Source organism: Anopheles coluzzii, chromosome 2 (genome assembly GCF_943734685.1).
Source record: "Anopheles coluzzii chromosome 2, AcolN3, whole genome shotgun sequence".
NCBI classification, from domain to species: Eukaryota; Metazoa; Arthropoda; class Insecta; order Diptera; family Culicidae; genus Anopheles; species Anopheles coluzzii.
Window position 1 is genome coordinate 5,613,817 of NC_064670.1, and position 19,351 is coordinate 5,633,167.

General features: G+C 51.6%; 3 protein-coding genes across 7 annotated transcripts; 1 reads left to right on the forward strand and 2 right to left on the reverse strand.

The window, feature by feature from the left end:
- The first annotated feature begins 1,644 nt into the window (after nucleotides 1–1,644).
- On the forward strand, nucleotides 1,645–8,436 carry LOC120961616 (glutamate--cysteine ligase). 4 transcript variants are annotated; one of them, XM_040385477.2, is made up of 5 exons: nucleotides 1,645–1,850; nucleotides 4,565–4,959; nucleotides 5,329–6,073; nucleotides 6,147–6,920; nucleotides 6,994–8,436. In XM_040385477.2, exons 2-5 carry the CDS (start codon nucleotides 4,698–4,700, stop codon nucleotides 7,160–7,162), a joined length of 1,950 nt encoding a protein of 649 aa, XP_040241411.2. In that variant the 5' UTR covers nucleotides 1,645–1,850; nucleotides 4,565–4,697; the 3' UTR covers nucleotides 7,163–8,436. The 4 variants fall into 4 exon arrangements, with proteins under 4 accessions (XP_040241411.2, XP_040241412.2, XP_040241410.2 ...); XM_040385478.2 differs by having other exon boundaries at nucleotides 1,650–1,746; XM_040385476.2 differs by lacking the exon at nucleotides 1,645–1,850 and adding an exon at nucleotides 2,739–3,071.
- Nucleotides 8,437–9,278: 842 nt separating this feature from the next.
- Nucleotides 9,279–15,584, reverse strand: LOC120961615 (kelch-like protein 5). 2 transcript variants are annotated; one of them, XM_040385474.2, is made up of 6 exons: nucleotides 14,260–15,584; nucleotides 12,947–13,007; nucleotides 11,518–12,079; nucleotides 10,614–11,432; nucleotides 10,203–10,541; nucleotides 9,279–9,607 (listed from the first exon to the last, which is right to left on the reverse strand). In XM_040385474.2, exons 1-6 carry the CDS (start codon nucleotides 14,429–14,431, stop codon nucleotides 9,533–9,535), a joined length of 2,028 nt encoding a protein of 675 aa, XP_040241408.2. In that variant the 5' UTR covers nucleotides 14,432–15,584; the 3' UTR covers nucleotides 9,279–9,532. The 2 variants fall into 2 exon arrangements, with proteins under 2 accessions (XP_040241408.2, XP_040241409.2); XM_040385475.2 differs by lacking the exon at nucleotides 9,279–9,607 and having other exon boundaries at nucleotides 9,656–10,541; nucleotides 14,260–15,583.
- A 456-nt stretch (nucleotides 15,585–16,040) lies between these two features.
- LOC120961614 (pre-mRNA 3'-end-processing factor FIP1) lies at nucleotides 16,041–18,602 on the reverse strand. Its single transcript, XM_040385473.2, has 2 exons — nucleotides 16,486–18,602; nucleotides 16,041–16,416 (listed from the first exon to the last, which is right to left on the reverse strand). The coding sequence occupies exons 1-2, from the start codon at nucleotides 18,462–18,464 to the stop codon at nucleotides 16,281–16,283; spliced, it is 2,115 nt and encodes a 704-aa protein (XP_040241407.2). The 5' UTR covers nucleotides 18,465–18,602; the 3' UTR covers nucleotides 16,041–16,280.
- Nucleotides 18,603–19,351: the final 749 nt, after the last annotated feature.

Below are 19,351 nucleotides of genomic sequence, written 5' to 3' on the forward strand. Positions count from 1 at the left end.
ATCAATGTCGCAAACATCGAATAACCTTCGAACAGTTTTTGTGAGCTGATCGCTATCGGATCCATCAGGAACAACGCGGGTCTAATAGAGCGATCGCGACCGATTACGAGCGGAACACGATGTCACCCATCAGAATAACCGGTATTCCTAGGGATTGTATGATTTGTAATCGCCTTGTACATAGATCGTTTGAAGATCGCAGTAGAAGATTGTTTGTGTGTTTGTTTCGCACTTTATTGTTCTACTGCATTCAGCATTCCATTCCAAGCTCAACCCCAATCTGCATCCGACATTGCAATTCCGAAGGAACGGATTAATAACGGATCGTTTGTGGCGTTATTTTAACATCTCCGTTTCTGTTGCTTGCTCCACCTCCGTACGACACAAAGAAGACTTCTGGCTGAACGACGCTAAATGTTGGAGGCAGCTCGCGCGCTTGGTACGTTTGTGGCTCATTTGCTGAAAGTACAGAGGGAACATAGGTTAAACCGACACGACACGACCAGTAATGTGCTGCTTTGCAGCAGGCTCATTAACCCCGAAGCCATCGAACCCGCTTGGTGCATCTTGTTTCCGGATTATGAATATATGCACGCCGGCATCCATTAGCGGGCGCGGCGGGCGCCAACACTTACCTCGACGCACACGGCGGGGAATCCCGGCAGTAACCAGGGCAAACGCATTTACCAGGACGATCAACAGCAACGTAAAGGAGCGTTTAAATTGCATCTTTGCAGATGATTTCTTCAAGTTGCGAAGTTTTGCGGTGCGGTTTCAGCGTGAAGAACGATTAGATACTAAACGGAAGAACACGCTGGTACCGAATACCAAATCCCAAATGATATCTGTTCTCAGGCTGTCGGGAACAGGTTTTTGGTATGAAATTTTAACTGCCCATTATATTTCCCCCGCTCTGAATTGGAACATAGGAAATGAATTCTCAACATCGGAACGTTTGTGCTAAAATGTAGTATCTATGCGTTACAATCAGACTATTTTTAGTAGTTCTTAGCTGTGCGGGGCTCATAACAGGTTCCTTAAATGGAGCGTTTCTTGAAGATTTTGGCATTTATTGGGTTTCTATCGATGGTTTGTAGTTTGTAGTTTTTGATAGAAATTCGATGGGCTACCTGAGAATGTAGCTTCTTTTGCCGAACCAGGTTTGGAGAATCTGTTCCTGGAACTGGATGGGTTCGGAACCGTTTAGTTCCTGGAACGAATTGTGATAAGTATTTTAACGGGAACAGGTTCGATCATAAATCAAGATTGCATACGACAAATCGAGATAGGTTTGAGTTTCAGTACCGAAATTGATTCAGTTCCTGTGTCAAATAGGTTCACGATTGATCCCTCTTGTGATATTTTTCTCTTGTGAATGCATTGTGAATGGATATTTGTAATTTGCGAAAAAAGATAGTTTAACATATAGGAACGTTCCAATATATTCAAGAATTACTTTAAAAACACTCAAAAAGATCTGTAATTAAAAAAAACGATTTAATCCAAATTTTCAAACATAAATTTCAAACCCATCAATCGCCCATTGTGATCAGAGCTCTGAGCCGGGCTCGCACGGTGTGCTGTCAATGTTCACGCGCACCACGATGACAGCGGCTGAATGTCAATAAAACAGAACAAAAAAAAAAAGAAAAGAAAAATAAATGTAAATAACACGCGCGTTCGCTCCAGCACACAAATAATTGCAAGAATTGGCGAAAAATTGCCTCCGTGGAACAAATTGCAAAGGTACAGTTACCGTACACTACCTCCGTGGTCGTTTTGCGTGTGAAGTAGTGCAGTGAAAATTGCTAAAAAGTGCACAATTTGCAGCAACAATTCTAAAGTGCCGGGTAAGCGCCGACTGACTCCATGCTGGGAGAGAGTACCTCAAGCAGGGGAACGGGATTTGTTGTGATTGCGAAACGCAAAAAACAGGGTAAAAGAATAGAAAATCAGCGAAAAATACATCTCCAAAATGGATCTTTCTTGGAAATCAAAGTTATCGGACTAATACTACGGTACGGTAGAATCGCTATCAGCTTGCAGTCGCTGGGTTGGGGCTGGGTTTATGATGTTATCTCGCCGTGGCCGTTACATCAACATTGGCATGTGAGGTTAAGCAGTGACATCATTTTGAGCATGATTCTACACGAACGCAAGGGGCCTACGGCAAGAGTAGGCCGTGACTTGCAAGATAGCCGCGCGGCACCGGCCACTTGATAAAGATCTGGTGTGTCTTGTGTTCCAGAACATCCTGAAGCGATCGTCATGTGTCCGCTGATTCCTATTTTTACTACCGCCGCGGATACTGCGATGACGTAAGGTTGTGTAAATTAAATCCAGTAAAGAGATCAATCTTTGCAAACAAAAATGCGATTCCAGCAATTGTTGCCTTCCTTCCGAGCGAATGAGAGAAACCCTATCTTGAACCAACCCCGTAAGCAAAATCGATTTGTTACACATTCCGATACTGATTTTATCGCCAGTGCAGCAAATATCGAACCCCGTGCCGTGTATGAACGCAATGCACGGGGCCCCGCTGCCCCTTGTCCCGCGGACACGCACATCGTCCTCCTCCTTCAGCAACAAACGGTCCTAAACGGGCGCATTGGAATCGTCATCACTTATTGGCATTGGTTCGATTGTTCAGCGGCCGCAGGGACCGAATAACGACCCCACCGCGGGGTTGGTACTTGTCGCTCCGTGGACACACATTGAAACCCATTACGTAGCTGATTGCTTCCATCCATCGTCATCGTCATCGTCATCATCATCAGCCGTCATTGGCTAGGGAGGAGAGCGAGAAGCGCGACAGATAGCAGCGAGACTAGGCCCCCGGGCGAGGTTAACAGCTCTAGCAGCGAGAAGAACGCGCGTTAGTATTTAGTAAACCGTCGACCCGTACGGAAGCGTGGTTCACTGTTGAACTTGTCTGCTACACGGCACTGCTACGCGGCACGTCTACGAGAGCCCTGCCGTTTGGTCTTTGGGTCATCTTTCTACGGTTATCTGCACGAACGAGGTCGTCTACGCTTGCTTCCCGAAAGGAACCGACTCCCGAAACTCCCAAAGTGCGTTGAGTATTTTCGTTGGTGTGTGTGTGTGTGTCTGTTCCTGGTTCCATTCCCGCTTCTAGTCGCCACAATTACGCCACTGGTGTGAGGAGGATGTGTCTGTGTGTAGGAAAACAAAAATAAAACCCCTGCATATCAGTTGTGCAATATAGTGAAATCGGAAGACGGTGGAAAGCTGTGCATGCAGTGTATAAAGCGGAGAGATGTGAAGAAGACGTTCTTTAGGGTTTTTTTTGCGTGTGTCGTCCGGTTGATAGTCAAACGTTCTAACCGTTCTTCTCAAAATCGAAGCCAGGCACACACGAGGCCTACCCCGGGGTTGCGATGGCAACAGCCGGTGTGTGTATGGAAAGTGAAAACAAATCGAGTCGCCAGTAGTTATTTTTTCTTTGGCAGTAGTGGGGAGAATGAAGAATGCCAAGGGAAACCCGAACAAGCGGACCGGCTGGCTGGGCAAGTTTTATTGATTGTGACCTTCTGTACCCGCGCCGTGTTGCTGTGTGTATCGTGCGGTGCGTGCCTGTTCGTTCGAAATACAATCCACAGGTTGAACTCGCAAAACAGTGAAACTGTAGTGTGCACGATTTCACACGGCATAAATCCATTGCCAAGGTCTGGGCCTCCTGGGTGGCTGGAGTCTTCGTGCTTGATGTTCGTGTCCGTTGCGTAATACATGTTGAGCCGGGAAAGCATACTCCTTTATGCTCCATCATCATCATCAACATCATCCTAATCGCAGTTCACTTATCGCTGCGCTTTGGTAGCGTGCATGGATTTGATTTGTATCATTTTAATCCCACTTCGAGCACGATAAAGTATGTTTTACCTCTTTTTTCTCATTTTCTAAAATTGTTCGCTTCGCTCGTAAATAAACGTTTAGGTGGCGCTAAACGAAGCCGCCTCAGTCATCAGTCATCGGTCCGTGGGAGAAGCGGTACGGATGGCGCGGTTTAGGCAAAATGCCAATCCAATTCATCGTTCACTCTCTCGCACACCATCCGCGTCTTACTCGGGCAAGAGCAAAGCTGAAAAATGTGTCTTGTCACGATTTGTGCCCCCCTGCTTTGCATCATAACGCCACCCGGCGCGAACCGTTGCGCTCAGGGAACGTTACGTTTACTGCGAGAGCGTGCCGGGTCTCTATGCAGCTCTCTATTGAATGAGTACTGTTGGTAGTTTAATGCTGTGGAACTTTGTGACTGATGTTTGTAGCAACCGATTTCCTGTCCTCTTGTCCTTGCCAGTGCGCACAGCCGTGCTAGTGGAATGGAACGCTGTGAATTGTTCCGTCCTTCGCTAGATACATATTTGTGGGGGTAAATAGGCAGGCACTTGCTGCATTATCGAGTTGAGAACAACACAGCAGAACGAGCGAACGGTTGAGTTGCTGGAGATAAGATGTCTAGTACCTAGCACTTTATTTAGCAAACTAAAAAGGGCTTGAAATGTACTGCAGTATTTAATATATTTTCCCATTTTTTTCATTTTAGATTTTGAAAGTGTTCGCTCTGAACCTGAACCTGTTCCTTTTCGGACCCTAGCGCTCAACGCGTGTCACACTAAATCCAAAACACCGACGTTCCACCAACCAACCAACCAACCGACCGACCAGGACACACCAGGATGGGTTTGCTAAGCGAAGGCAGTCCTCTGACGTGGGATGAAACGAAGGCGCTGGCACAGCACGTCCGCGAGCATGGCATCGAGCAGTTTATCAATCTGTTCGCGCGCCTCAAAGACCGCCAGGGCGACGTGCTGAAGTGGGGCGACGAGGTGGAGTACATAATCGTCCGGTTCGACGATAAGCAGCGCGCGGTCCAGGTATCGCTGCGGGCGCAAGAAATTCTGGCCAAGCTGAACGAAAAGGAAGCGGCCGATCCACAAGGTAAGCAAAAATCAACAACAAAAAAATGGGGGGAAAATGATGATGGATGAGGTGATTGACGCAGATGCATTCGTCTCTGCGCCACCGAAACCGAACCGTGTGGAGTGCTGCATCGAAGCAGGCAGGCGGCGGCAAAAACAATGATCTATCGCGCAAGATACGGAACACGTGATCGGTGCGCTATCACGTTCGAAACGTGCCGCTTGCTGTGTGTGCTTCCTAGTGGTGTGGCGATACGAGTGAGATAAAACCGACTTGTCCGCTACATCGTTTACATTCCGGAGCCCGGTGGGAGGAATGGCTGAAATGAAATACGGCGTATTATGTTTCGTGATCGTGACATTGTTTCCTGCTTCCTTCCCATTCCAGGAGTCAAATCACTGTGGCGTCCCGAGTACGGTGCGTACATGATCGAAGGTACGCCCGGCAAGCCGTACGGTGGTCTGCTGGCGCACTTCAACGTGGTCGAGGCAAACATGCGCTATCGGCGAATGGAGGTCGCTGCCCTGCTGCCGGAGAACGAGTTCGTCATGTCGATCACCAGCTTCCCGCGACTGGGATGTCCGCGCTTCACGTTCCCACCGGCGGTACCGACGCCGGACGATGAGGCGTGCGCGGCCCGGTCGAACTTTTTCCCCGACGAAGCCATCTTCCCGGGCCATCCGCGGTTCAAGACGCTGACGCGCAACATTCGCCAGCGGCGGGGCGAGAAGGTGTCGATCAACTTGCCGATCTACCCGGATCGTGATACGAAAACGCCGGTCGAGGGCAGCATACCGTCCCACCCGAGCCACGTGCACATGGACGCGATGGGCTTCGGTATGGGTTGCTGCTGTTTGCAGCTCACGTTCCAGGCGTGCAACATTAGCGAGGCGCGCACACTGTACGACCAGCTGACGCCGATGTGCCCTATAATGCTTGCGCTGACGGCGGCCAGTCCGGCGTACCGTGGCTTCCTGACCGATGTGGACTGCCGGTGGAACGTGATCTCGGCCTCGGTCGACTGTCGCACGCGGGAGGAGCGTGGCGAGGAGCCGCTGAAGAATGATCGGTTCCGCATTTACAAGTCACGCTACGATTCGATCGATTCTTACCTCTCGCCGGCGGGAGAGAAGTACGTAAAGGCGATGCGATTTTTTCCAGAATGGGGTCGACTAACTGTAATGTTTCCTCCCATCCATCCACAGATACAACGATGTGCCTTTGGTGCTGGACGAGACGCTGTACAAGCGGCTGCGCGAGGGCGACATCGACCATCTGCTGGCGCAGCACATTGCGCATCTATTCATACGCGACTCGGTGTCGCTGTTCAGCGAGAAGGTGCACCAGAACGACCGGGAGGACACGGACCACTTCGAGAACATCCAGTCGACCAACTGGCAGACGATGCGGTTCAAGCCCCCGCCGCCCAACTCCCCGATCGGGTGGCGCGTCGAGTTCCGGCCGTGCGAGGCCCAGCTGACCGACTTCGAGAATGCGGCGATCGTGTGCTTCGTCGTGCTGCTGACGCGCGTCATCCTCTCGTACCAGCTGGACTTCCTGATCCCGATCAGCAAGGTGGACGAAAACATGCAAAACTCGCAGAAGCGGGGCGCGGTGCTGACGGAGCGCTTTTGGTTCAAGAAAAACATCACCGCCATACCGCCGGAGGAAGGGCGAGCGGACGGTGCAGCATCACAAGCCGAGCAGCGGCAGAATGGCACCGCGGACGAAGCGGCGACGTCGGAGGCGCCCGCGGACGAGTACGAGCTGATGACGATCGATCAGATCATCAATGGGAAGGGCACGTTCCCGGGCCTGGTGCCGCTGATCAACAGCTACCTCGGGTCGATGGATGTGGACGCCGATACGCACTGCACGATCCAGCAGTACCTGAAACTGATCCAGAAGCGTGCGTCCGGCGAGCTAATGACGACGGCCAGCTGGATACGGCAGCAGGTCGTTTCCCATCCCGAGTACAAGTAAGTGTGCTGGCGGGAGGGCGACTTTTACGGTCACACTCGATTAACACTCCCCTCTTCCCATTCTCCACAGGCACGATTCCGTCATCAGCGAGGGCAATTGTTACGATCTGCTGCGAAAGGCGAAGGACATACAGGACGGTGTGCTGGCCTGCCCGGAGCTGATCGGCAACAACATCAACTCGAAAACGACGGACAACATTCCGGCCGCGATTGAGAAGCATCTCACCAAGCGATGTTAGTAGCTAGTAGTCGTCGTTGTCGTTGAGTTTTAGCGAGTGCGATAATGCCGTGAAACCGTTCGGCTAATCTACTTACACGCTCTGCCTCCTCCCCCTCCCCATTGCCCTAACTTTACTTAAGTCACCCCAAAAGGGATCAGCAATGGTGGTGGTGGTGATGGTGGTCTCACACATGTTGGCGGGTGATTTTCGTGTGCCGGGAGCGAACCAAAACAAAACAGGGGAAGGGAGAAAACCGTTTCCGTTTTCTTCTCTGGCGCGCCAAACACCGAATGCGGGTATTTCAATGTTCAATGTTAGCAGGCTCGCGCTCAAGCAGCGCGGATGTCGAGGACGAATAACACGGCTGCACGGGAGAAGGAATGCAATTCTTTTTCCTCACAACGCCGTACAGCAAATGCATTTCCCATTTGGAGGGGACTCAGGCAGACGACACCCCGGATGGCAACAATCCGCGAATTTTGCGAGCAACCCCGCCAAAAAAGGGCCAGATTGCGAGGGGGAAAAGTTGTGCTGTTTCTTTTTTATTATTATTGTTCTATTATTATCTTTATGATTTGCTGATTGTTCAAATAGGTGTGTGTGTGTGTGCTCCACATGGTGTTAAGAGAAGAAAGTATGGCACAAGGTAGCATACGTTTTACAAAGTAAGGTTAGACAGTTTGTTTGTTAAGTTTACGTTGCAATGATATTTTTTTATGTATCGTGTAAGTCTGTGGACCATGCGCACGCACCATCTTAACGACCCTCTTGTATCCTCTTGCCATCCCTAGTTCGACTTCAGTTCTGGAAGCGATACACATCCGCTATGCCATTTGTTTTTCAATTCCAAAGACACGTACCCACAAACATCCACGATCCTCTTCCTCACATAATTTTGGTTTGTTGGCTTTGTTTTGCAGTGGACAACGAAGAGCGCGAAGGAAGCGTTAGCGTTTACAAGCACCTAAGCAACCTAGCAAACACATTCTCAGAACACTGTTACACCTAGCGACCTGAACAGAACGGAACACAGAACAGAACGCGAAGCGCGAAGAGGGCGAGGGGAGGGCAGTGGAAGTTTTTACTATACAAAGACGACCACAATGCAAATGTGTACATCGATCACCGTTTACTCCGTGCCGGCGGCGACATTCCCGGGAAATGCCGGGTTCGGGTACGGGTAAACGGGAGTGAGAAGAAACTTTCCCAGGGCAGCAACAAGCAAATGCACGAAGAACAAATTGTTATACAGAAATATACATAGATTTATATTAGATTTTCTTTAAACCAAAGCCACTCGTCGCGGGTGTTACTTGTGTGGATTTGGATCGTCCGTGCGCACGAAGTAGTAAGAGAAATATTGAGAAAAAACACACCAAAATTCGGATTTAGGGTAAGCGTTAGGTAGTGAAGTGTTTTAAAACTCTTTTTTTCACAAAATTGTATACACTGTGAAAGTGTCTCAGTTTATTATATCTGCATCTGTGTTACCTTATAGCTTTACATTCTACTAATTCTTGTATGTATGTTTTCCTCTTTTGATTCCGTTGTAGAGCAATGAAAAATGGTACGAAAAATAATGCTTTCCCTATCTGTACTACCATATCAAAAGAATAGCGCACCAACGCCACAGCTCGCCTGGCAATGCTGGCGTTGTTGGCGCGTGTGTTTTGTAGTACAGAAACATTGTAGCTAGCTAGCAAACAAAAAGGTACCTAAATCACTCTCTGTGGCCGGAGGGGTGGTGGTGGGATGTGGTTCCTGCTAAGCTGTGGGGACGATGATGATCACACGACGACGTCTTTCTTTGGCATCCATATTCGCAGTCCGGCTCGCAAAGGCAAACCAAAGGACTACTGTGCTAGAAGGCTTCTTCAGGTGCGTGAGTATGGGGCAGTTCTTTTTCGTTCTCTTTTTATCATCAGTTCACTCTCATTCAATTTCAAATAGTCCATTTTGATTTTTGTGGGAGTAAAAGAAACGCACTGTCTCTTAAAACCAAAAAAAAAAAAACAAAACTAAAATCACAGTTTCGTCAAACGTTTGCGTGGAGAATAGATAGATGCTTAAGCAGTGCTTTTTTTTGACTTCCTTATCCGAATCATTCCCTCTTTAGCAAAGGGCTGGAAGTCGGTTCCATGGTGCTAATAAGTCTAGTGTGCCAGTATAAGACCTTTATTTGGTCACTTTTCCATTCTCATTCGACAGCTTTTCTCTATGTGCCTCTCTCTTTTTCTCCCTCTCTTGTCCTTTACATGTCTTTTTTTCCGACATCCGGAAATCCTTTCCTCATTTTTTGTTTTGTTTAGTACATATGAAATCTCTTCTTTTATTTTTAAATACCTTCCTTCCTTCCTCCCTTCCTTTCTTCGTTGTCTCGTCCCCCTGTTACACATAGTAATCACAAATGCGGAAATGTCTGCGGTAGTAATAATTGCTGGCACTGGTACTTCCGCGCCATCCCTGATAGTATTTTTTTTGTTTTTGATGAATTTGGATGTGTTTGAACAGACACACACGCACACAAACAATGATTATTGGAAGAACCAGACATAAAAAAGAAGGAAATGAAATGAAACAAAAAAGAAGAAGAAAAAAACACAGAAATGCATTATTCGAACCCGTTCGTACATCGATGGGCGCACGTACACTCTTCGGAGAATTGGGAATTGGGAGGAAGGGCTGTCCTAGAATCACACCTTAAACGTATTATGATAACACACAGCACACACACACACGCAGATAAGCTTTTGCTCATGCAAACATACTCTGGGGGTTAAGCGGAATGCGTCATTACTGGGTCGGAATGCATTGATTGGGGAAAGTTTGCTGCAACCAGTCCCGCAAAGGGGGCGCACCGGAGGAGCAGTACGAAACAAAACGGGCAGTAATAAGCAGCTGAATCATGCTGGAGGGAGGGGGCAGAAGGGGTTAGCTTCGGCTGATAATAATCACACTTGTTTGCTTTGGTGCTGCACTACCACAAAAGCAACAGACGCACACACACACACTGGCAGGGCAGTAAAGAGTGTGAGTAAATGGGAAGATGGTACTAAACCGTGGTGCTGTTGTTGGCGACCGGAACATTCACCGCGGAGGACGACGAGGACGCAGCGATGGCATTGTTCGGCGAGGAAGGATTGGCGGCACTGGTCGAGGGCAGCGCCACGCCACCGGTCGTCGAGGCCGGATTGGAGAAGCTGTTCGGTATCGCGACGACGCAAGCGCCGGCCCGGCTGTAGTTGACCGGGGCGATCGGGGTCCACTCGTTCGTTTCCGCGTCGTACTGCTCGACGATCTTCAGGTATTGGATGCCATCGTACCCGCCGAGGGCAACCAACCAGTCGCCCAGCACGCTGACACCGATCGCGTCCCTGCCGACGCTAAGCGATGCAATCTGCAACACATTCTCCGGTTAATTCTTCCGTCCGTTCTGTGTGTGTCTGTATTTTCATTGAGTGATACTCACCAGCGTCCACGTATCCGTGGTCGGATCATAACGCTCCACGGTGTCCGTCCGGCAGACGGCCGGATTGCTCGGCGGACAATCGTGCCCACCGAGCGCGTACAGGAACCCGTTCAGCACGCCAACTCCAACGCAACCGCGCCGCTGGTTCATGGGCGCACGCAGCGTCCACTTGTTGGTGTGCGGATCGTAACACTCCACCGTCCGGTGACACACGCTACCATCCCGGCCGCCGATCACGTACAAACGGCCACCCAGCACCGCCACGCCCGCGGTCGAGCGCATGGCCGACATTGGCGCAACGTAGCTCCACGTGCGCGCCGAAGGATCCCACCGCTCGACCGTGTTCAGATAACTCCACCCATCGTGACCACCGACCGCGTACAGCGGTCCCTCGAGGAATGCCACGCCGAGCCCATGCCTGGGCGTACCCATCGGTGGCACCAGCGTGCTCCAGCACATCGTGTTCAGATCGAAACTGTCCACCGTGTTGAGCGTCTTCAGCCCATCCCGGCCACCGACAATGATCAGCTTGTCCTCCAGCACCGCCACCCCAAACTGGAGCCGCCGGGTCGGCATGTTCTTCAGCAGCGTCCACTTGTCCAGCCGCGGATCGTAGCTTTCGATGCTGATCGCACCCTTGTGCCCGTCCATACCGCCCACCGCCAACAGCCGGCCCATGGTCGACTTGCGCGGCCTCGTCCGCGAGGTGGAAATGAGCGACCGGCGGCCCGGGATCAGATGCCACTTGAACGCTTCCATCACGAGCTGCTGGCACTCGTTCGCACCACCACACAGTGCTTCCACGTGATCCACTATGAACTGCAAAAAGGAAAGAAATGGGAAAGAAATGATCAGTCAGTGGACGTCGCCCCCACCAAAACGAAACAAACTCGCGCGCTCTCACCGAAGGTTGCAACAGTGGCAGCTTGATCAGTGCCAACAGCTCCGGGATGTGCCGCTTGCGGCCCTCCGCGTCGTACTGGATCCAGGCCATCAGCGCGTGAAACACTTCCTGCTCGTTCGGCACGTTCAGGTCATCGCTGCGCAGCAGATTGGCGAGCTGGGCGGCGTCCAGCATGAAGAACTCCTGGTTTTTCCACACCTGCTGGAAGTGCTGGCAGGTGTAGGCGGTCGCCAGCTTCAGCAGCGCCGTGCAGCCCTGCTGCTCGGCAAACAGCGAAAACCCGAGACAGTTGGACGGATGTAATTGACGGGCTAGGAAGTTGCAGCAGGCGCCGACGATCGTGCTGAGCTGCAGAAGGCACGCCGTGGCCAGCAGCGTCTCGACCGTGTCCTCCCGGATCTCGATCGCGCCGGTGTAGCAGTACTGGATGAGCGAGTTGAGCGCATCGCCCGACACCTCCTGGAGCGTGATCTCTTCCTGCTGGCTTTCGCGCAGCTGCCCCGTAAACATGGCGCTGAAGTAGGCGGACGAGGCCGACAGCACCAGCCGGTGGGCGGGTATTCTGCAGGGAAGTGGTGGATAGAGCGAAATTAGAAGGGAGGGTAGCAAAGCATTGCGCGCTATAAAATGTTTATCCCTTGATGCCAACCGTTGACCGGCGATAAATAATGCAACGGACATCAGAATGCAACGTTAAATGGACTTGTAATCAAATTATTATGAATGAATCGAGCTCGTTTACGGTGTCCAACGGCATCGTCGTCCTACCGGCGGTGAGGTCAAGTGCATGGGCCGGCAATAGACACGATAACTGTCCCGAGAGGACTGAAAAATGCACTCGAGAAGCCGAGGCGCGCCCGATTTACTCATCATTTATTACGCGACCGAGGAGCCAACGGGAGCAAATCCCATCTCCCCCCCCCCCCCCCCCTGCCCCAGTAAATTAATTTAATTTAGCTCGTTGTCTCGTGATGCGATGCGAAGGAGTAGGGGGGACAATCGTTTACATTTGCGCGTGCATTTGACGCGGAACCAACCAACAGAAAGCGTGCTCATCTTTCTTGCGTTTTCGCGTCTACTTCGCGTTCGTAACAACAGCAGCAGCAGCAGCAGCAACAGCACCCCCAATGCGTCTCTGTTACGTTGTGTCTGGGCGTGGTGTGGCGCATTTTCCGCCTCCCGCAACTCGCTCGGACGGTGAATGTTTATAAACAGCAGCGAGCGCGCGCCAAAAAAGAAAAGAAAAACAATCCGCATTGAGACACCAAATGGTTGGGAAAGGTTAAGATCGTTTGCTTTGTTGTTCCGTGTCCGTTTTACGCGCGGCATACTGCGATTGATTCGTGCGATGCTGCTGCCTTCCATCTGTGTCTGGAACCTGGGGGGGTTGAACTGTGCTGTTGCACCCCACACACACGCAAACACTTACCGTCGACCGTCGACACCAGCGATCAGCACCACGTCACAAAGCTTCTCGCTCTGGAGGTAGTCTGTAAATAGAACCGGCACCAGAAAATGGGAATTAATAAATCGAGACTCGGCAGGAGAAAGAAAACCTGGCGGCGAACGAAACAGCGAAGCCGAACATGCTGCATGTGGCTGACGACGGACGGGGAGGCGAATGACACGACGACACGGCGACCCCCGGAGGACAACGTACGGTATAATTAGTAATTAGAATTTCCCTACCCTCCAAGTTCTGATCCGGAAAAGACAAAAAACGACCGCACAACGGCAGATGATGATGACACATGGTTTTTGCGGGGGGAAGGGACATGAAGCCGCGGCCGCCTTTTTATACAAAGGATTGTGCGAGGATGCCTGTGCGTGTCACGTTGGGATGGTTTATGTTTCCAGGAAAAATCCGTCCTCCGTCCATCATTTTGGTGAGGGGAAGAATGGCGAGGAGCTTGTTTATGACATTTTCACTTCCTGAAGAGCAAGACCCTGTCACTGTCCCCATAGAAAATGCTTGTGGAACGGTTTGGATGAACGTTTCTTTGTCTAATAGGGTGGCTGCCCGGATACAAAAGAAACAAAGCTTTGTATTTGCTTTTAAAACCAATTAAGATTTGGAATTGATGCTCTTCACGCATAAAGGACGGTAATTTTTGTATTTTAATTGATAGTTTTTTCTAGTTTAGTTAGTTTTTGCAACAAAACAAGGAGCAATGTTGTGTAAAATTTTAATTATGTCACGCATTGATTTATGGCCGTTAACGCACCGAGCTCGTAACGTCTGACTGCGCGCAAAAGGCCCAAAACACGGCACCAACAGAAACCCCAAAAATGCTCCGTTATCAAAAGGTGTGCTCACCAAAAAACATGTCCTCTTTTCCAGCAATATAGTTTTATAACCCACAAACCCCGCCCTCTCCTCCCCTTCGATGGTGTGACTCAACACGGCAAGCAATTGTGCGCAACCGAGCGGCCGGTTCGCGCTGTGTAATACTTCCTTGTTCGAAGAAGCATAAGAAACAGCACCCAAGCTCGCATCTCCCGATATGGTTACGCGGTAAGAAACTTGCTCGGGGGCTGCGACTCGACTCCGGCAAGAGACCTGGGAGAAGAGACCTTGAACCTGTGCCGCGGTGCTCGAGTCGGCGGCGACTGCTGTGGGGGACTATGGGCCGATCGTGCGTTGACCTAGGGTGAAGCGTGCAGAAGAGGCTGGCGGCAACGTGTGGACAGGTTTCGAAATGGGTATCAATCGGGTGTGTGTGTTTGTGTGTGTGACCGTACCTTGCATTCGTTTCAGCACCACATCGGAGTGATCGCGGCACCGGAAGAACTCGTCCTGGCTGACGGAAGAGTTGAGGCTGGCCAGGCTGAAGTGGCTCTCGTCCGTCACGAGACTGGCGCGGACGCTCGCACTGGATGTGGGGCTTCCCTTGCAGGACAGTTCGTTGCTCATTCTGTGGCTGCTGTGTTTATGGCTGTGATGTGCCGCTGCGCTGTACTGTAGAGGTAGACCAGGGATCCTATCACCGTGTTTTGGCTTTGTACTGTAGTAGTTTGGTAGTCCGCTAGCAACTCTACTTGCGCTACTGGATAATTACTATGAACACACACACTGCTTCACACGGCTCCCATACTAGGATGAGAAGGGCTTCGTAAATCACTTCCTTATACGCTCACACACTTGCATACTACCACTGCAAACACACACACACACACTTAGGCCACCTTTCCGATTACACTACTGTGTGGGTCCGTCGAAGTAGGCTGTCGCAGTAAGTCTACCAACTGTACGACGCCGAATTATTTATCCCAGAGTTTCGTTTGCTTCGCTCAGCTTCAGCTACTGCTGCTGGAGGAAGAGTCGAGTGCCTTGCCGCTGCCGAAGACGAAACCAGAATGATCACTGTTGCTCTTCTGTGCCGCGTTCGCTGTGTACCGCGTCGTCGTCGTCGTCACCCGTGACTCGCTGTTTCGTTACCCCGTGAAGGACCGCGCGCACTCTACCACCAATCTGGAGTCTGCCCGAAGGGATTCTATTTTCTTGTGTCACACACAGCCACACACTACACACTACGCGTCGACACACCTCCGACCCCGATCGCTACCAAGCTGGTGCCGCAGTTTGCACACACTGTTTATGACGCTCTGAATGGCTGGGGTGCCTTTTTCCCCATCAGTCAGCTTTACGCGGTTTTCCGTGGTCCCCGCACTCAACGGCAACAGCAAACTACCACGACCAGAAGGGCACGACGGGGCATACTGTGGGGCTGCTGGCCGTGCGCTGCACCAATTGCGACATCGCGCGTCTTGACTTTTCTTTGTGTTGTGTGACTTCTGCAAGCGTGCACAAGTGGTGTGGGTGAAGGGAAAGGGGCGTTGAAGAAAGCGGCAGTAGGAAGATGAAGAAGAGGTGAGTTTTGTTTTTGTTTTCCCTTGCCTACACGGCGTGCTGTCTGTGTGTGAGTGCGAGTCGCTGCGAGGGAAACCCGCTGTCAGGTGGATCTTTGGACTCCGTTTACAGCTGCCCGGCGCTGTGGGAAAGATTTCAGTGTGAAATGAGAATTTAAATTTCTGCTGAAACTTTTCACGTGGACCGTTAAAAGAGGCGCAATTTCGGACTCGCAACGAGCGTGATCGTCGTTTTCGATATTTCTGCACAATGCTGCAATGATTTTTACAATTAAAGCACATTTCTGTTGATGAATGAATCGATGTGTCGGATGCATTTTCTGTCGTGGTGTTTCGGGTTGTGAAAAGTGGACAAAAAACACCCCGTCGCTTCTGTTGTGAACAATGATCCAGCAGTAACCGCACCTGAGCAGCAGATCTCTATCAGTCATTCTATAGGATGAAGACAAGGATGGATTCAGATCGAGCATCCTCGGACCATGGCAACACAACGTCCTGAACAAGATCGGAACACCATTGTGGCACAGATCCCGTAAAAAAGTGGAAGACAGAATGCTCCCATACGTTCCGCCGCGAATATCGCATATATTACTAGTTCATTCCATTCCCCTGCTCCTCTACACACCATTAGGTACCTCATCCTACACGATATCCACGTTTTGCGCTGATTTGTATTTTATCTACACAATTGTACGATACATCCATCTTACATCTAACGTACCGATGTATATGCTTAAAGAGTTTGCCTGCCTTCCTCGAACCAAATACGAATCTTTCCCTATCTCAGCCCGCCTTCGCAGCGAGCCACTGCTTACAATGCTAAATTCCATTACTTTTGTGTCCTCCAATGACGAACACCGTCGCCGCCGTCGCCGTCGCCCGCTCGGTGCCGCTCATTCTCCGTCCTCTTTGTCCTTCCGGTGGGACTTTTTCTTATCGCGACTGTGTCGCTCTCGCTGCTCCCGCTCCCTGCTCCGGTCGGACCGTCTCGATTTGGATCGTTCGCGGCTGCGGGATCGCTCACGGTGGCTGCAGAAAGCGAAAGCGTTAAATTAGTGTTCCAAACAAACAACATGATGCGGCTCCTTTTACACCTACCTGCTGCGCTCCTTGTGACGATCCGGTTTGGAAGAACGTTTGTCTTTGTCGTCGCGCGATGAGGACGATGAGGAACCGGCCGTCTGCGGTGGGCCAGGCGGAACCACTGCAACGGGCCCAAGGATTGGATCCACCACCATCTCTTCCTTTGGCGCGACGAGCCCAGACTCTCGTTCGGATCGATGATCGCCCGCCCTTTCACGTTCCTTTCGCTCACGATCCCGATCACGGTCCCGCTCGTGCTCACGCTCCCGATCCCGTCCACGATCCCGTTCCCGATCTCTGCGCGGCGGTTCTCGATCACGGTCGCGTTCGCGCGGATCGCCACGCTTGCGATCGTTGGGATTGCGCATGTCACCACCGCGCGGTCCTCCCGGACCCATGCCGGGCGGGTGCAGCCGGCCACCGCCACCCTGACCCATACCCGGACCACCGCCCATGCCCTGCTGCATCTGCTGAGGCGGGGGCATTACCATCCGCTCGCCGCCACCTCCACCACCACCACCGCCGCCGCCTCCGCCACCCATCATGTCCATGTGCTGTTGCTGGCCACCCATGCCACCCATGTTCGGGTGCATCATCGGCGGCAAGGGTGTGAGCGTTTTAATGCCGGACGGTTGCCAATTGCCATTGTCGTTGCCCCACTGCGATTCCTGCATCGGATCGTAGTAGTCCCCGTAATCCGGTTCCTGGTGGTAAAAGTCCGGCGGTCCGCCACCGAACCCAGGCGGCCCACCACCCATCGGTGGATCGTACTTGTTTCCAACCACCGTCCGGCTGTACTCCCGCCGATCGGCCGTCATCACCTGAATGACGTTCTCCTTCGGCTGGCTCGACATGCCCATACCGTCGTCGCGCTGTCTTCTGTCGCCCCGGTCGCCACCGCCACCCATTGGGCCGCCACCGCCCATCGGTCCGCCGGGCCCGCCACCGATCACCTCGATCGGGCCGTTCATCTTGCGCGGGCCTCCCATCGGGCCACCGCCCATCGGACCGCCCGACCGTCGCATGTCCCGCATCATGCCCATGGGCGGTGCCGCCTGTGGGTTGTTTATCGTCAGTCCCGCCATGCCGACGCCGCTCTCGTGCTGTCGCATGCGCTTCTGCCGCTCGCAGTACGATCGCCACGTTTCCTCGTTGAAGCCGTAGTTGAAGTAGTCCGTAATGTCGGCACCCGGCTTGCGCCACGGCTTCTCGTCCAGCGAATCGATGCTGAACTCGTGCGCCGGCACGCCATTGATCATGCCCACGCTCTCAAACTCTTCCATGCTAAACTTCCCTGCCGGTTGCTTCGTTTTGTCCGTCACACCGGCCGCATTGGCAGCCTGCTGATTGGGCATGATCGGGCCGCGCTGTTTAATGATGTTGTAGCTCGGACCCGACTTGATGTCTCCAATCACCACGTTGATGTCGTCATCCTCGTCACTGTCGATATCGCTTTCCATGTCGCTCAAGCCGCCCTTGTCCTTCGCGCCCTCGTCCGCCGTATCCTTTCCATCGGCCGCATCCGCTTTGCTCTTCTCTCCCGCCTTCTCGCCATCGCCAGCCTCACCGTCCTCACCCTTTTCTGCTTCATCGCGCTTCGACGCTCTTTCTTCCTCCCGCAGCACACTTTCCGTTCGATCGTCATCCATCAGGTGCGAATCGTCCTGTCCCTCGTCCAGTTCCGCCCCGTCAAGCTGACGCAGATCGCTCGAATCCATCGCATTGTCGTCACACTGCTGTTCCCGCGTCGAGTGTCCATTCGCGCCGTCCGGTGCTCCACTGCTGACATCGTTTGAACCGCGCCGTTTGCCATCCGCATCGAGGCCGCCGGCGTCTCCGGTTGCGGTTTGCGAGTCTTCCTGTTCGTCCCACAGCGCGTTGTTTTTGCCGCTCGCAGCCGGATCAGCGTCGGCAGTTGCGGCCGAGTCGCTCGCCAGCCCGTCCTGCCCCGAATTGCCGTACAACCAGCTGTCCTCGTTCCCTTCGTCCGCCATGGTTGCGCGCGGGTGCGGCCAGGTGGCAGCAAGTAGCAGAAAAAGCAAATAAATTCAACAAAATTCACGACACACACTTTTTTCGCGGCGTTGCTGGAATCGGTGTTTTTCTCGTTTTGTTTGACAATCACGCTGACAGCTGTGACAGCATCTGGCACACGGTGGGCGCTTCTGCGGGCATCGAACGTTTGAGAAACTAATTTGAGAAGAAATAAACGAAAGAAACGTAATATTCGAAGGATTAATTAGTTTTTGGCATTTTTATAGTTTTAATTTGCTTAGCTCAATCGAATAATTGGTTCAATTTCTAAATACAATGACCAACCATTGTGTTGGTGTGATTTGACAACTGTGCGATTCAAAATGACAGTTATTAGTTGTTAGACGGACAATGGCCCGCGATGGGAGAGTTAACGAGAACGGTTGTAAAATTGAATCTAATTTGATTTGTTGTCTAGGTAATGCAACTCATCTAGCTATAGCTTATTATTCAGCTGTTATTATGTGATTCTTCTCTTCGGGAATGTTTTAGGAACATTAAATCGATAATAGCAATTAGTGAATAGATCTTAAATACCATTCCCAATTCTTTATCATGGAAATCGCCCCACCGTGCATACTGCGCTTCTCCTCCACCTAAAACCCCAACAATATTCACTCTTATGAAAAAAACCCATTGTCCGGGGTCCGATCCTAAGCTCACACTGTATCCCCGATTGTTTGCATGCTCTCGTGCATTTGTTGCAGCTTAAGCCGATTAAGCGTGTATTATGTTGCTTTTGTTGTGCCGTTTTTCTCTCCTGAGAACCAATGAATACATCTTCATTTTGCCTTTCATCTTCGTTTGCGTGATTGGTGCACATATCTAAACGATTTCCATTGCACCG

What these genes read in the sequence shown, in the direction of transcription:
- LOC120961616 (XM_040385477.2), top strand. Translation starts at nt 4,698, where the DNA reads ATGGGTTTGCTAAGCGAAGGCAGTCCTCTGACGTGGGATGAAACGAAG. An exon ending in CTCTCGCCGGCGGGAGAGAA is followed by an intron (nt 6,074 to 6,146) that starts GTACGTAAAGGC and finishes ATCCATCCACAG; the next exon opens with ATACAACGATGTGCCTTTGG. An exon ending in GTTTCCCATCCCGAGTACAA is followed by an intron (nt 6,921 to 6,993) that starts GTAAGTGTGCTG and finishes CATTCTCCACAG; the next exon opens with GCACGATTCCGTCATCAGCG.
- LOC120961615 (XM_040385474.2), bottom strand. Translation starts at nt 14,431, where the DNA reads ATGAGCAACGAACTGTCCTGCAAGGGAAGCCCCACATCCAGTGCGAGC. An exon ending in TGCCACTGTTGCAACCTTCG is followed by an intron (nt 11,433 to 11,517) that starts GTGAGAGCGCGC and finishes TCCTTTTTGCAG; the next exon opens with TTCATAGTGGATCACGTGGA. An exon ending in TCGCCAACAACAGCACCACG is followed by an intron (nt 9,608 to 10,202) that starts GTTTAGTACCAT and finishes AAATACTATCAG; the next exon opens with GGATGGCGCGGAAGTACCAG.
- LOC120961614 (XM_040385473.2), bottom strand. Translation starts at nt 18,464, where the DNA reads ATGGCGGACGAAGGGAACGAGGACAGCTGGTTGTACGGCAATTCGGGG. An exon ending in CGTCACAAGGAGCGCAGCAG is followed by an intron (nt 16,417 to 16,485) that starts GTAGGTGTAAAA and finishes CGCTTTCTGCAG; the next exon opens with CCACCGTGAGCGATCCCGCA.